The 16,806-nt window shown below is 39.3% G+C and overlaps 3 protein-coding genes across 3 annotated transcripts; all 3 read right to left on the bottom strand.

The window, feature by feature from the left end:
- Nucleotides 1-1,581: 1,581 nt before the first annotated feature.
- LOC103638237 (uncharacterized) lies at nt 1,582-5,208 on the bottom strand. Its single transcript, XM_020544301.2, has 10 exons — nt 5,057-5,208; nt 4,793-4,931; nt 4,250-4,716; nt 4,076-4,168; nt 3,814-3,912; nt 3,401-3,745; nt 3,194-3,322; nt 2,885-3,121; nt 2,758-2,812; nt 1,582-1,832 (listed from the first exon to the last, which is right to left on the bottom strand). The coding sequence occupies exons 1-10, from the start codon at nt 5,204-5,206 to the stop codon at nt 1,816-1,818; spliced, it is 1,731 nt and encodes a 576-aa protein (XP_020399890.1). The 5' UTR covers nt 5,207-5,208; the 3' UTR covers nt 1,582-1,815.
- A 1,429-nt stretch (nt 5,209-6,637) lies between these two features.
- LOC109942500 (uncharacterized) lies at nt 6,638-10,596 on the bottom strand. The gene is made up of 3 exons (XM_020544562.3): nt 10,204-10,596; nt 9,314-9,368; nt 6,638-9,203 (listed from the first exon to the last, which is right to left on the bottom strand). Exon 3 carries the CDS (start codon nt 8,974-8,976, stop codon nt 6,646-6,648), a length of 2,331 nt encoding a protein of 776 aa, XP_020400151.2. The 5' UTR covers nt 8,977-9,203; nt 9,314-9,368; nt 10,204-10,596; the 3' UTR covers nt 6,638-6,645.
- A 1,137-nt stretch (nt 10,597-11,733) lies between these two features.
- Nucleotides 11,734-15,377, bottom strand: LOC109942364 (uncharacterized). The gene is made up of 10 exons (XM_020544304.2): nt 15,226-15,377; nt 14,962-15,100; nt 14,419-14,885; nt 14,245-14,337; nt 13,983-14,081; nt 13,570-13,914; nt 13,363-13,491; nt 13,054-13,290; nt 12,927-12,981; nt 11,734-11,999 (listed from the first exon to the last, which is right to left on the bottom strand). Exons 1-10 carry the CDS (start codon nt 15,373-15,375, stop codon nt 11,983-11,985), a joined length of 1,731 nt encoding a protein of 576 aa, XP_020399893.1. The 5' UTR covers nt 15,376-15,377; the 3' UTR covers nt 11,734-11,982.
- Between the last annotated feature and the right edge of the window lie 1,429 nt (nt 15,378-16,806).

Here is a 16,806-nt window from a genome sequence, read left to right as displayed (position 1 = left end):
AAGGCTAATCCCGCTAGTTGTTTTTCTGCTAAATGAATTTGGAAGCATCGATTTCTTGTATCCCGGAATCTCCGGATGTAATCATTAACTGATTCATCTTTTGCTTGTCGCAAAGCCACTAAGTCTACTAAATCTAACTCATAGTCACCGGAGAAAAAGTGATCATGGAATTTTTGTTCTAAATCCCCCCATGACAAAATAGAATTAGGAGGTAATGTAGCGTACCATGCGAACTTGGTTCCTGTTAAAGATAATGAAAATAAACGCACGCTAAATGCTTCCGTGTTGGCCAATTCTCCTAATTGTGCTAAAAACAGGCCTATGTGTTCGCGTGTGTTTTTTCCTTGGTCACCCAAAAATTTTGCAAATTCGGGTATCCTGGTTCCCTGTGGGTATGGCTGGTGATCAAATCGGCTGTCATAAGGTTTCCGATATGATTGCCCCCTAGGGACCATGCTTACTCCGAGCTTATCTCGGAACCCTCCAGCTATTTCTTCCCTTACTATATCAATGGCAGCCGGTGCAAGACCACCAGCTCTCTGGTCAAACATAGGTGGGGTCGGATGGATATTGGCATATTGTCTTCCCCCCATTGGTTTGAGCTATGTGGTGCATTGCCATTTGCCCTATATGGCTCATAGGATTGATCGTTCCTTTCCGGCCTTCTAGGCGCGGCCGGAAAGTTTTCCTGGGCTCTGGATTTTGTATTAATGGGCTGATGCATTGCATAGTGTGATGGGAAATGTTGCTGGGACGGGTGAGGATTCAGGTAACAATCCTCCTCAAATAAGTCATGTGCGGACTGTTAGGACATTGACCCGGACCGTCCGTGATTATATGTGGACCGTCTGTTGTTGTATGCGGACGGTCCGACTGGGTAGTTTAAATTATGTGTCGTATGTTGTGGCTCGGGTGCATGTCGGGGTAACTCATTAAAAATGGGCCCGACCGTGGCTGGCTCGGACGGTCCGCGCTCACGTGTGGACGGTCCGAGCATGTGCAGATCGGCTGATTTATTGCCGATTTGCGGTTTCTCAGGGTATGTGTCCATCGGCATCCCATAAAGGGGTTGTGACTGGTCGTGACAACCTATAGCCGATGTATTACGCATGTTCACTATACCACGGAACATTATTTGCAACTTATGGTCTGTCGGTAAAATCAGTTTTACCGACGAACTATAGGTCGGTAAAGACCTTTACCGACGGACCACGAACGTCGTTGCAAGCTGTGTCGGTAAAACTTTTACCGACCGACCGTTGTTTTACCGACTTATCTTCCGTCGCTAAAAGAGAAGTTTTACCGACGCTTCATCATTTGGTAATAATAGTATTACCGACTCTCTAAGAGTTGCAGCTGCCACGATTTACGGACGCTTCATCAGTTGGTAATAATAGTATTACCGACTCTCTAAGAGTCACTAATTGTGTAGATTACCGACCAACAATTCGTTGCCGCAGATATTACCAACCAACAATCCATTGCATTCATACAAATAGATTATTATAAGGACACTTAATGCTCATACACTTCACTAATCTTTCATGAGGTAACATATTGCACATGTTGCACACAAATTAATGGTCTTTCAATATCCATCGATCATATATTAACATCATTAGTAACATAATGTTTGCAATACATCGAACTAGTCCATAGGTTGCAATATCACATTACATAACTCAAAAGCTAGTCCACGGTATTACAATAACTCAATTCCTTCACGTTGTTGTACGCAACATACGCAACAAAAGCTCCAAAAGAAATGCAAGACCGAAGAACCATGTCCACGGTTGGTTGTAACATGATCTGATACTAACATTGTCCATTTCCTGAAAAAATATAACCATGTGTAAGAAACTTATGAATCAATTGCCGGGAACAAGAGGTACTGGTACATTGCAGTAACCAAAAAACTGAACTCCAAATGAAATAAAAAATGCAGCAACCATAGCCCATGATAAAATTTGAAAGTTCATAACTATAAAATGAAATTATAGCTTGCTGCACAGCACACACACCATAACTATAAACTGAAATTATAGCTTGCAGCATAGTAGCAGTACACAGCCATAGAGGATAGAGCATGATATAATACCAAAAGTGTAGCTCATAATTCAAAAAAAAAACATCCAGCAGGCAGCATCAATCATCCATAAACATTATAGCTTGTTGCACAGCACACACACACAGAACCATAAGTCCATAACTCCATAAGACCATAGCCATAAGAGTATAAAGACCATAAGCTTGCTATCTTGCTGCACACACACACTCAGCACTTCAGTTCAGTCTGCACTCAGCAATCAGACCTTCAGAAGTTCAGATCACCTGTCCTGTCCACACTCACACGCCATTCTGCATAACACACACACTCACAGTCTCACACTGCATAACACACACACACACACACTCACACGCCAGATCACCTGTCTTATCCACCAGACAGCACACCAGATCACCAATTCACCAGCATTGCATAACACACAGTCACACTCACACAGTCACACACCAAATCCATTACTGTACTACTATTTTGAAAACGCCAAACCATATCTGCCTATATCCGTTTGGCGTTCAAATAAGCTTAGCAAATAAGTCAGCAAAGAAAAAACCATGGAGATATGGTTAGTAGTAGTAGAGTCAAAGATCCGGTTCTACACTATATCAGGAAAGAAAATGCCAAACAGATATGGTTAAAAACAGCAAATAAGTCACCAAGCTAGGGCCATTAAGAGTAGTAGTAGAGTCAAATACCTGAAATGTTAGGTGATGTGTTAGGTGTTGCTGATGCCTTGTTGATGACCTTCAGCTGTCAAAGTTAGGATCTGTCAGTAGGTACTCATTAATCAAAAAAGAAAGATATCAAAGTTTCGTTTATTACTTTCTTGTATGGCCATGCAAGCGACATCATGTGAGCAGTAGCCATAGTTTGCATATCATCGTAGGGACGAGCCAACACTGCATCTCTTTTCAGGACACAAGTCACAACAACTTCACAAAATTGCCTTCCAATGGGCAGATCTGCAACTATGGTACTCGGATTAGTTGAAACTATTATTCCTTTGGCCACAGGTTGATCCGATCTCAACAAAGCATATAATATGGCTTCTCTTCCAACCTGATACAAGCGATAAACACAAAATTAGAAGCATGATAAGGATAATACTGGTTAGAAGGATGAAAGTATTACCAAAGAATTATGTTTAGAATGAGAAGCATCATTAGTGCCTGGTGCAGTGCTTGGTGCAATTGTGTCCTCATCATTACAATCGTCATCTCCATATGCATTATCTTCATCACCATGTTCTAACCTTGAATTCTGTTACAAACATTTGGTGAATTATGAGTAAATCGGAAGATAAACATTACTTTGTGTAACAACAAAGAAAATTTATACCACATTTTGACGTGATGTGGAACCATGCTGTGACATGGGCCCTTCACTTGCCCTGTCTAGTTGTGCCCTTTCCTCAATTTCTGCCTGCAATTGAAGTATGCGTTTTTCTAGAGCAGCCTTGTCCTTTTCAGCTTTGGTACGAGCCAGAATCTCCATTTGTAGTCTTGTTGGTGCATAACCCTTCAACCCAGGGGTGCCAATATCTTGAGGAGTTGGGCCTAAACCCACAGCACGGATATATCCTTTTGGCTCTTTCTCTCCACAAACAAGAGCAAATACATCACCTTCCTGAATTGTTTTCTCCTTTAACTCTGGATATACTTGGACAACATCTTTAAGTTTATTCTATGAAATAAACACATGTTATTTATTCTGTCTAAATAGTATTACTAACACTTAGGAAAAAGACTTACGATAATTGGCTCTGCCTGAATTGAAGGAACACCATTTTTTCTTGTATGGGTTTTGATAAAGGTTTCATCTCTTCGTGGGGGGCGTCCTAGTTTCATAGCCTAGAAATGGTTAAGACAAAAGTCTGAGTAGTACTAGATAGATTGCTCATATCAAAAAATCGGAGTTCGATAATTAGTACTACTGGACATATTGCAAAAAAATCGGAGTTCGATAATTACCAAAAATATGAGTACAATAATTAGTAAGACAGATTAAACATACCAATTTATGCTCTGAACATGCAAAGCTCACACTACCAGATGTATGGAGCAATTGTACCTTTTGCCGGCTTACTTTTCCAGCTTTCGAACGAGCCTAGGACATAGCAGAAGTGTTTAAGAACTGAAAATATACATGTTGACAGCTACACTTTGCACATATAAAGATGTTTGTTACCTGAAATTCAGAAGTCAACCAATATTCATAGAGAAATTTCCAATCAGCGTCACTAACCCTTTTATCTGGACATTCTTCAATTTCATCTAGAGACAAATCAGGATCAAAATACAACTCCTTTATGGTTGACTTGAATTCTTTCCATTTTCTCCCAGCAGTACGCATAACCCAGTTTAAGGCAGCAGGATCAATATCAAAATATGACTTTATATCATCCCACAACTCATATTTCTTCTCAACATCAATAAGCCTCCAATCCTTGCAAGCAATTGATATTTTCTTTCTAACTTGACAGCCAATAACACTAGAAAGTTGCCTAGCATTTTCACCAATAGGTTGACCATAACCATTGAGTAAAATTTTTAGTTTTGGCATGTCAGGTGTCCTTGAGAATATGTCATCCTTCTTAGTTATGCCCCTTCCTTTCCTATTCTTTGTACCATTGTTTACATTACTGTTTTGATGACCTGAAGCAGTAATTGATTTAAGTCTATAGCCCATTATATATAAGTACTACTATTAAAGTAAAATGAAAACAATTACCTCCAGAGTTATTGAGCAAGTCTCCATCTAGATGCAAATCATCAAACACTCTTTCCTCCTCAATCTGAGCCCTATTTCGTTCAGGTCTTGGGCGCAAGTTTGGTCCTTCAATTCTTGCAGTATTTGTGTCATGAATTTTCTGCAAGCAAACGGTATTACTAAGAACTTGTTGTGCCATTATAGGGATGTTTAGAGCTGCCATTATAGGGATGTTTAGAGCTGCCAACTTCCTAGGCTGCCATTACTAAGATTCTTGCAACATACCTTTTGTTTTTTCCTAGGCTGAACTTGCTGTGCCATTATAGGGATGTTTAGAGCTGCCAACTTCCTTTTGTTTTTTTCAATATTTTCAATCCTTTGCTGTGCATAAGCATTGCATGAGATAGAATTATTGTTTCCTCTTGCGCTTGACATTTTGTTTCCTGAGAAATTGAGAATGAGATCAGTCACCATCTAAGTTTCGTCAAAATGATAAAATAAGCAAAATGATAAAATAAGCATAAAGGCAGTAATAACAAACTTACTTTCTAGACTTATTTCCCTGTTTTATTCCACTAACAATTACACCATCTATATCTGTTCTAGCACATGGAACTCGTCCAGCAACCACACTTACACACACATTTGGGTTTAGATCAGCCACTACCTCTGCAACATCATTAACATGACCTAGAATTTCATTTTCAGCATCTTGACTTCCATACAAATCTCGAGATTTTGGCTGAACAACAGCAACCCATTCAGTCTCAATAGGATCAGCAACATAGTAAACTTGAGCTGCTTGTGATGCTAATATGAAAGGTTCATCTGATATGTTTTGACCAGTATTGAATAAATGTTTGAAATTAACTGTGGTGATCCCAAATTGATCTGTTCTAACCCATTTGTTGTGCACACGATTATCAACCCAATCACACTTGAAAAGCATAACATTTCCGTTGTGGTGATAGTTCAATTCCAGAATTTCTTTTATGATACCATAGTAGATGATTTTATCTACTATTTGATTGTCATTATTTCCTCTTTCAAAACATGTTGTATCTGCAACTAGAGCTACACCACTACTTTGGACAGGCCTATTTTCATCATAGGACTGTGTATGGAAGGCAAACCCATTTACTGTGTAGCTGTTATACTGATGTGCAATCATCATTGGTCCCTTAGCTAAAATTTTGATCTCTTCTGGAGCTTCCTCACATATTTCTTCAACCTGAGATTATTAGTACTTTAATAGAGTAAAAGCTTTCTTCTATCATATTCTAAATGTACAGGTTTGCTTACTACTTACATGCAACCTAAACCAGTCATGAAATGTTTTATGCTGCATGCGGTTGATCTCACGTTTGTTTCTAACACCAATTGAGGAGAGATAAAGAGCATGTTTGCTGAAAAGGACATAGTTGGAAAGGACACATTAGCATATTTGAAAAAGGACATAATTATGTCCTTGAGGAGAGAAAACTTACTCTAAGTATGGTTCTATATTAGCATAGTTGAACAGGACATATCTATGTGCTTGCAGCCATGTCTTGTAATCAAGATTGACAATACACTTGCCTGCCAATCCTCGACCAATATTTTCAAAGAAAGGAGTTGTAACAACATTCTTTGTTTGGAGCCTAACATGATTTCTAACTCTATGGTTAAATTGAGCCTCATCTTGTAAATACCGAGAACAAAATGTGAGAGCCTCATCAAACATATAACCCTCCATAATTGATCCTTCCGGGTGACATTTTGTATGAACATGGCCCTTACATTTTTTAAGAAACCTATACATATATACAACAACACTCATCAAATAATTAAATATATAGGCAGTTGTTTTCTATGTTGCAATATTCATAAGAAAATTACCTCTCAACAGGCCACATGCTGCGAAAGTGAATTGGACCTGCCACCATCGCTTGGGCAGGAAGATGTACCATCAAATGTACATTAATAGTAAAAAATGATGGAGGGAAAATAGTCTCTAGAAGGCTCAAGATCTCAGCTATTTCAGACTGTAGCTTTTGCATGTCGCTTATTCGAATGATAGGGGAGTACAATTTCTTAAAGAAGTTGCTTAAACGAATCAAAACAGCACTGACTTCATTAGGGAGAACTCTCCTCACAGCAAGTGGCAGTAAGTCTTGTAGAAGAACGTGGCTACCATGGCTGTTAAGACCAATTATCTTTTTCTCGTTAACAAAAACATTACGTCGTATATCAGCTGCATAGCCATCGGGAAACTTGACCCCTTTTAATACTTGACAAAATAATTTCTTCTCAGCATGACTCATTGAGTAGGGTGCAGGAGGTAAATAAAATTGGTTATGTTCTAGTTCAACTGGATGAAGATCACTTCTAATTCCTAATTCTTGAAGATCCAAGCGAGCATTCAAATCATCCTTAGATTTTCCAGCAATGTCCAATAAAGTGTTAATTATGTTGTCACATACATTCTTCTCTATGTGCATGGCATCAAAATTATATCGGACCATCAAATCCTTCCAATATGGAAGGATGAACCAAATAGTTCTCCTTTTCAAAAAGACTAATGGTTCACCGTCCTTACGTTTCTGATATTTTGTGGGCTTACGAGATGGGTCCTTGCCATAAACTGTTTTTAGATCTTTGGTGCATTCCAAAATTTCCTCTCCTAAAAGAGGAACAGGTGTCGGACTTAGCTCTTCGCCACCAAATGAATCAACATCAAACCTAAATGGGTGTTCTGGATGCAAGAACCTGCGGTGTCCCATGTAACAAGACTTGCAACCATTTCCAAGTCTAAGGGAATAGAGCAAGGAGTGGCAGTCGGGACACGCTGCTTCACCAGATGTGACAAATCCGGATACACTACCTAGACCAGGGAAATCAGTGATGGTCCAAAGTATTGCAGCACGCAATTGAAAGTATTCACCCTTCGAAGCATCATAAGTTCTCACACCATTAACAAACAAATCAAGCAGGTCATAAACAAGTGGCTGAAAATATACATCCATATCACTTCCAGCAGAAGATCGGCCAGGAATCAGCACAGACAAGATAAAATTTGTATCCTTCATGCACATTGAAGGTGGAAAGTTGAATGGAATCAGAATGCCTGGCCAAATACTATAACTAAGTTTCATAGTCCTATAGGGATTGAAACCATCGGTAGCAAATGCTAGACGGATATTTCGGCTATCAGCAGCAAATTCGGGATGTTTTTTATCAAAATCCTTCCATAGGGGGGAATCTGCAGGATGCCTAAGCAAACCATCATTTATTCGGTGTTCATCATGCCACCTTGTGAGACTTGCAGTTTTGGAGGACACAAATAATCTTTGAAGTCTTTTCTTGATAGGAAAGTAACGAAGAACTTTCTTAGGAATTTTGTACTCACGCTTTCCGTCCAAACTCATCTTTTCTGATTTCCAGCGTGAAACATTACATTTCGGACATGAATTAGAGTTTTCATGCTCCTTCCAGTAAAGAATGCAATCGTTCTCGCATGCATGGATAGAAGTGTACCCAACTCCCACTGATTTCACTAATTTCTTAGCTTCATGAAAGTTTCTAGGAAGTGCTGAACCCTTAGGCAACGCATCAACAAGTAGATCAACCAACAAATTAAAACTTCTATCCGTCCATCCTCCAAGAAGTTTTATGTGAAGTAAACGAACTAGAAAGCGTAGCTTTGAGTACTTATTGCAACCTGGGTACAATTCTTGACTGTTGTCTGCTGCTAGCCTACGAATGGTAGCTACATCTTTATCAAATGGATCAAAAGACCCATCATCTTCCATATCTCCTCTATCATCTAAACCACATGCTAAATCCTTAATCAACTCAGATATGTCATCTTCTTCGTCATGCACCTCAATGAACTCAGGGACATCACCATTTTCATTGTTCAATACAGAGGAACTAGCTTCTCCATGTAAGGTCCATGTTCTATACCCTTTTAAAAATCCATCACAAATCAAGTGTTCTCGAACTTCAATAGCCTCCCGCCAAAATGAGTTGACACACTTCCTACAAGGGCATAAAATCTTGCTTCCTACCGCTGAATTTTTTAATGCAAAAGCTAGAAAACTATTCACCCCTTGTGTATAGGCCTTTGTCTCCCTACATGCAATTTCTATGTTAAATATCAAGATAACCACGTAGCACATTTTTTTAGTTATTGTGAAAAAAAGTTGTATTGTACCTAGCCACATTGTCGATCCACGATTTATCCATGTGTGTTATTACGGATATGATAGAGCTTCTAAGAACATATAACAAGCATAAAAACTTTGCTGCATACACTCAAAGATAATGAACAAACACACAATTGAACCGGAAACAAGGTAAATTAGTTGAACTTACCTTACACTAGAGCTCGACAATCTCCTAGTTGTTTTTGGATTTTCTGAACTACAACACCTTCCTTTCCTTGCTGCCCCTGCCGTACCAAAGATTTGTAGGATCTTGTGTTTATTATCAGCTATTCTTATGCTAACATATCAGCTACATAACAAGAAGAAGGAAAAAACAAGTTTGCAGTGAACTCACACGAATCTGTTTTGCTAGGCTTAATATTGCAAGAACCTTGAACCAACTTTTAATCCTGCATGCAAGAAAGAACAAAAATGTTGAATACATGCTAGAGAAAAAAATGTTGCAAGCTAGAGAAAAAAAATGCAGCCAGCATGAACTGAAGGTTATAAGCTAGAGAAAAAATGTAGTCACCAACACATACATTGATCCTGGTACCATCATGAACTGAAGGTTACAAGCTAGACTAGAGGGAAAAATACAGCCAGTAGTGCATCAGTAATCTTGCTCATGCTATCATCATTAAGCTTAAGGAAGAACATATGCAACTATCCTCATGATCCTTCAATCACTGCCTTACATTTCGTGTTGCATCAGTGGCAATCAAAACCAGTAGTGCGTGCTCAGTACTTTAACACTACCAACCAGTAGTGGCAAACATGAAACTAATAAGCATGACCTACTGGAACTTATACTCACTGCAAGAAATTACATTAGTGTTCAACGTCTGGTAGTCTGGTTCATTGCCTGTCCATGCTGGTTCAGTTCTAAGACCATGAAGGCTGAAGGCCAGGACAATGTCCATCTCTCTAGGCGATATATGAAATCCTCAGGTCAGGTGGAAGTGCAACGCACAGCCTTCTTGGCTTTGGCTCAGACTAAGCTTAGAACACGTACTGCCATAAAGATGAAGCTTGTTTCTTAAGGTAGCAGTTTTGCATTTTAAAACAGATTATGCCCATAAGGCATCAAGCAAAATGTTGAATTACAAAAAGAAGAAAACTATTTAAGAAGCCTAACATTTAAGTTGTGCAGACTCTTCCTATGTTAGTAGATCAGCAAGATAAAAAGATCAGAGTAATTGCTACATAACTACAGGAAGGGAATAAAGTTTGTTGTGGACTCACACAAATCTCTGTTTTGTTAGGCTTAATCCTGCAAGGACCTAGAACAACCTTTAAATCCTGCAGATAAGAAAGAACAAAAATGTTAAATCAATGCTCCAAGATAAACACAAATTTGAGAGAGGAAATCGCTAGGGAATAGCCATAGACGAGTTCAGTGATGCTCCAGCATGAATTCCCCCAAGGAAAATTTCTTCAATCACACTCAAATCCTACGAACAGAAATTCCCCCAAAGTTTACCAAAAAACAGGAAGGGAAATCACGATTCCACAGGCAAATGACACCAAAGGGGGCAGCGTGATGGAGGGGCGCGACACGATGGAGGTGGCGGCGGGATTATTGAGGCAGGCAGATCTATGGAGGGGGTGGCAGGATGGACGATGGCGGCGGGATTTTGTGGCGCGCAGGCGGCGCTATGGAGGGGACGCGCGGGCGGCGCTCGGCGCTGTGGAGGGGGCGTGCGGGCGGCGCTATGGAGGGGACGCGCGGGCGGCGCTGTGGAGGGGGCGTGCGGGCGGCGCTATGGAGGGGACGCGCGGGCGGCGCTGTGGAGGGGGCGTGCGGGCGGCGCGGTGGGAGTTAGGAGAAGGGGGCGGGCGGCTGGATTTTGGAGGGGGCCGTCGCGGCGATTTGGTTGGGAGGAACGCGCGTAATAATTTGGCGGCACGCGGTTGGGTTGCGCCAATATATTTACCGACCGAACGAGCGATGTCTTTACCATTTTTACCGACGGATCTCCCAACGCTAAATATAAGAGATTTACCGACCGTCCCGCCGTTGCAAAAACTGGTATTACCAACCAACCATGTGTCGGCTGTTTTTACCGACCAACCTTTGGTAGCTAACAAAGGTCGGTAAAAATCCTCCGTGGTATAGTGGTTATCCCCTAATTCAACCTCGTGCGAAGGAAAATTTGTAATACTAGATTTATCAAATGCACATACTAGTCTCCTATAATCGTTTTGCATACCCCCTATGATATTTTGCATTTGTTCTCGCTGTTCATCTACATAATTCTTAAGATATTGTAGCTCATTTGTATTACTTACATTGGAGATATCTGGTGTGGGTCAAAGCGAACACTATACCACGGAACATTATTTGCAACTTATGGTCTGTCGGTAAAATCAGTTTTACCGACGAACTATAGGTCGGTAAAGACCTTTACCGACGGACCACGAACGTCGTTGCAAGCTGTGTCGGTAAAACTTTTACCGACCGACCGTTGTTTTACCGACTTATCTTCCGTCGCTAAAAGAGAAGTTTTACCGACGCTTCATCATTTGGTAATAATAGTATTACCGACTCTCTAAGAGTTGCAGCTGCCACGATTTACGGACGCTTCATCAGTTGGTAATAATAGTATTACCGACTCTCTAAGAGTCACTAATTGTGTAGATTACCGACCAACAATTCGTTGCCGCAGATATTACCAACCAACAATCCATTGCATTCATACAAATAGATTATTATAAGGACACTTAATGCTCATACACTTCACTAATCTTTCATGAGGTAACATATTGCACATGTTGCACACAAATTAATGGTCTTTCAATATCCATCGATCATATATTAACATCATTAGTAACATAATGTTTGCAATACATCGAACTAGTCCATAGGTTGCAATATCACATTACATAACTCAAAAGCTAGTCCACGGTATTACAATAACTCAATTCCTTCACGTTGTTGTACGCAACATACGCAACAAAAGCTCCAAAAGAAATGCAAGACCGAAGAACCATGTCCACGGTTGGTTGTAACATGATCTGATACTAACATTGTCCATTTCCTGAAAAAATATAACCATGTGTAAGAAACTTATGAATCAATTGCCGGGAACAAGAGGTACTGGTACATTGCAGTAACCAAAAAACTGAACTCCAAATGAAATAAAAAATGCAGCAACCATAGCCCATGATAAAATTTGAAAGTTCATAACTATAAAATGAAATTATAGCTTGCTGCACAGCACACACACCATAACTATAAACTGAAATTATAGCTTGCAGCATAGTAGCAGTACACAGCCATAGAGGATAGAGCATGATATAATACCAAAAGTGTAGCTCATAATTCAAAAAAAAAACATCCAGCAGGCAGCATCAATCATCCATAAACATTATAGCTTGTTGCACAGCACACACACACAGAACCATAAGTCCATAACTCCATAAGACCATAGCCATAAGAGTATAAAGACCATAAGCTTGCTATCTTGCTGCACACACACACTCAGCACTTCAGTTCAGTCTGCACTCAGCAATCAGACCTTCAGAAGTTCAGATCACCTGTCCTGTCCACACTCACACGCCATTCTGCATAACACACACACACTCACAGTCTCACACTGCATAACACACACACACACACACTCACACGCCAGATCACCTGTCTTATCCACCAGACAGCACACCAGATCACCAATTCACCAGCATTGCATAACACACAGTCACACTCACACAGTCACACACCAAATCCATTACTGTACTACTATTTTGAAAACGCCAAACCATATCTGCCTATATCCGTTTGGCGTTCAAATAAGCTTAGCAAATAAGTCAGCAAAGAAAAAACCATGGAGATATGGTTAGTAGTAGTAGAGTCAAAGATCCGGTTCTACACTATATCAGGAAAGAAAATGCCAAACAGATATGGTTAAAAACAGCAAATAAGTCACCAAGCTAGGGCCATTAAGAGTAGTAGTAGAGTCAAATACCTGAAATGTTAGGTGATGTGTTAGGTGTTGCTGATGCCTTGTTGATGACCTTCAGCTGTCAAAGTTAGGATCTGTCAGTAGGTACTCATTAATCAAAAAAGAAAGATATCAAAGTTTCGTTTATTACTTTCTTGTATGGCCATGCAAGCGACATCATGTGAGCAGTAGCCATAGTTTGCATATCATCGTAGGGACGAGCCAACACTGCATCTCTTTTCAGGACACAAGTCACAACAACTTCACAAAATTGCCTTCCAATGGGCAGATCTGCAACTATGGTACTCGGATTAGTTGAAACTATTATTCCTTTGGCCACAGGTTGATCCGATCTCAACAAAGCATATAATATGGCTTCTCTTCCAACCTGATACAAGCGATAAACACAAAATTAGAAGCATGATAAGGATAATACTGGTTAGAAGGATGAAAGTATTACCAAAGAATTATGTTTAGAATGAGAAGCATCATTAGTGCCTGGTGCAGTGCTTGGTGCAATTGTGTCCTCATCATTACAATCGTCATCTCCATATGCATTATCTTCATCACCATGTTCTAACCTTGAATTCTGTTACAAACATTTGGTGAATTATGAGTAAATCGGAAGATAAACATTACTTTGTGTAACAACAAAGAAAATTTATACCACATTTTGACGTGATGTGGAACCATGCTGTGACATGGGCCCTTCACTTGCCCTGTCTAGTTGTGCCCTTTCCTCAATTTCTGCCTGCAATTGAAGTATGCGTTTTTCTAGAGCAGCCTTGTCCTTTTCAGCTTTGGTACGAGCCAGAATCTCCATTTGTAGTCTTGTTGGTGCATAACCCTTCAACCCAGGGGTGCCAATATCTTGAGGAGTTGGGCCTAAACCCACAGCACGGATATATCCTTTTGGCTCTTTCTCTCCACAAACAAGAGCAAATACATCACCTTCCTGAATTGTTTTCTCCTTTAACTCTGGATATACTTGGACAACATCTTTAAGTTTATTCTATGAAATAAACACATGTTATTTATTCTGTCTAAATAGTATTACTAACACTTAGGAAAAAGACTTACGATAATTGGCTCTGCCTGAATTGAAGGAACACCATTTTTTCTTGTATGGGTTTTGATAAAGGTTTCATCTCTTCGTGGGGGGCGTCCTAGTTTCATAGCCTAGAAATGGTTAAGACAAAAGTCTGAGTAGTACTAGATAGATTGCTCATATCAAAAAATCGGAGTTCGATAATTAGTACTACTGGACATATTGCAAAAAAATCGGAGTTCGATAATTACCAAAAATATGAGTACAATAATTAGTAAGACAGATTAAACATACCAATTTATGCTCTGAACATGCAAAGCTCACACTACCAGATGTATGGAGCAATTGTACCTTTTGCCGGCTTACTTTTCCAGCTTTCGAACGAGCCTAGGACATAGCAGAAGTGTTTAAGAACTGAAAATATACATGTTGACAGCTACACTTTGCACATATAAAGATGTTTGTTACCTGAAATTCAGAAGTCAACCAATATTCATAGAGAAATTTCCAATCAGCGTCACTAACCCTTTTATCTGGACATTCTTCAATTTCATCTAGAGACAAATCAGGATCAAAATACAACTCCTTTATGGTTGACTTGAATTCTTTCCATTTTCTCCCAGCAGTACGCATAACCCAGTTTAAGGCAGCAGGATCAATATCAAAATATGACTTTATATCATCCCACAACTCATATTTCTTCTCAACATCAATAAGCCTCCAATCCTTGCAAGCAATTGATATTTTCTTTCTAACTTGACAGCCAATAACACTAGAAAGTTGCCTAGCATTTTCACCAATAGGTTGACCATAACCATTGAGTAAAATTTTTAGTTTTGGCATGTCAGGTGTCCTTGAGAATATGTCATCCTTCTTAGTTATGCCCCTTCCTTTCCTATTCTTTGTACCATTGTTTACATTACTGTTTTGATGACCTGAAGCAGTAATTGATTTAAGTCTATAGCCCATTATATATAAGTACTACTATTAAAGTAAAATGAAAACAATTACCTCCAGAGTTATTGAGCAAGTCTCCATCTAGATGCAAATCATCAAACACTCTTTCCTCCTCAATCTGAGCCCTATTTCGTTCAGGTCTTGGGCGCAAGTTTGGTCCTTCAATTCTTGCAGTATTTGTGTCATGAATTTTCTGCAAGCAAACGGTATTACTAAGAACTTGTTGTGCCATTATAGGGATGTTTAGAGCTGCCATTATAGGGATGTTTAGAGCTGCCAACTTCCTAGGCTGCCATTACTAAGATTCTTGCAACATACCTTTTGTTTTTTCCTAGGCTGAACTTGCTGTGCCATTATAGGGATGTTTAGAGCTGCCAACTTCCTTTTGTTTTTTTCAATATTTTCAATCCTTTGCTGTGCATAAGCATTGCATGAGATAGAATTATTGTTTCCTCTTGCGCTTGACATTTTGTTTCCTGAGAAATTGAGAATGAGATCAGTCACCATCTAAGTTTCGTCAAAATGATAAAATAAGCAAAATGATAAAATAAGCATAAAGGCAGTAATAACAAACTTACTTTCTAGACTTATTTCCCTGTTTTATTCCACTAACAATTACACCATCTATATCTGTTCTAGCACATGGAACTCGTCCAGCAACCACACTTACACACACATTTGGGTTTAGATCAGCCACTACCTCTGCAACATCATTAACATGACCTAGAATTTCATTTTCAGCATCTTGACTTCCATACAAATCTCGAGATTTTGGCTGAACAACAGCAACCCATTCAGTCTCAATAGGATCAGCAACATAGTAAACTTGAGCTGCTTGTGATGCTAATATGAAAGGTTCATCTGATATGTTTTGACCAGTATTGAATAAATGTTTGAAATTAACTGTGGTGATCCCAAATTGATCTGTTCTAACCCATTTGTTGTGCACACGATTATCAACCCAATCACACTTGAAAAGCATAACATTTCCGTTGTGGTGATAGTTCAATTCCAGAATTTCTTTTATGATACCATAGTAGATGATTTTATCTACTATTTGATTGTCATTATTTCCTCTTTCAAAACATGTTGTATCTGCAACTAGAGCTACACCACTACTTTGGACAGGCCTATTTTCATCATAGGACTGTGTATGGAAGGCAAACCCATTTACTGTGTAGCTGTTATACTGATGTGCAATCATCATTGGTCCCTTAGCTAAAATTTTGATCTCTTCTGGAGCTTCCTCACATATTTCTTCAACCTGAGATTATTAGTACTTTAATAGAGTAAAAGCTTTCTTCTATCATATTCTAAATGTACAGGTTTGCTTACTACTTACATGCAACCTAAACCAGTCATGAAATGTTTTATGCTGCATGCGGTTGATCTCACGTTTGTTTCTAACACCAATTGAGGAGAGATAAAGAGCATGTTTGCTGAAAAGGACATAGTTGGAAAGGACACATTAGCATATTTGAAAAAGGACATAATTATGTCCTTGAGGAGAGAAAACTTACTCTAAGTATGGTTCTATATTAGCATAGTTGAACAGGACATATCTATGTGCTTGCAGCCATGTCTTGTAATCAAGATTGACAATACACTTGCCTGCCAATCCTCGACCAATATTTTCAAAGAAAGGAGTTGTAACAACATTCTTTGTTTGGAGCCTAACATGATTTCTAACTCTATGGTTAAATTGAGCCTCATCTTGTAAATACCGAGAACAAAATGTGAGAGCCTCATCAAACATATAACCCTCCATAATTGATCCTTCCGGGTGACATTTTGTATGAACATGGCCCTTACATTTTTTAAGAAACCTATACATATATACAACAACACTCATCAAATAATTAAATATATAGGCAGTTGTTTTCTATGTTGCAATATTCA

Source organism: Zea mays, chromosome 9 (assembly GCF_902167145.1).
Source record: "Zea mays cultivar B73 chromosome 9, Zm-B73-REFERENCE-NAM-5.0, whole genome shotgun sequence".
Lineage (NCBI taxonomy): Eukaryota > Viridiplantae > Streptophyta > Magnoliopsida > Poales > Poaceae > Zea > Zea mays.
This window is presented reverse-complemented; position numbering and strand designations above follow the sequence as displayed.

Coding starts and splice junctions, on each gene's coding strand:
- LOC103638237 (XM_020544301.2), bottom strand. CDS start 5,206: ATGTCAAGCGCAAGAGGAAACAATAATTCTATCTCATGCAATGCTTAT. Junction 4,932..5,056: donor AGCCTAGGAAAAAACAAAAG/GTATGTTGCAAG, acceptor GTTTGCTTGCAG/AAAATTCATGACACAAATAC. Junction 3,746..3,813: donor TTCAGGCAGAGCCAATTATC/GTAAGTCTTTTT, acceptor TTTATTTCATAG/AATAAACTTAAAGATGTTGT.
- LOC109942500 (XM_020544562.3), bottom strand. CDS start 8,976: ATGTGGCTAGGTACAATACAACTTTTTTTCACAATAACTAAAAAAATG.
- LOC109942364 (XM_020544304.2), bottom strand. CDS start 15,375: ATGTCAAGCGCAAGAGGAAACAATAATTCTATCTCATGCAATGCTTAT. Junction 14,082..14,244: donor CATGTTCAGAGCATAAATTG/GTATGTTTAATC, acceptor AACCATTTCTAG/GCTATGAAACTAGGACGCCC. Junction 13,915..13,982: donor TTCAGGCAGAGCCAATTATC/GTAAGTCTTTTT, acceptor TTTATTTCATAG/AATAAACTTAAAGATGTTGT.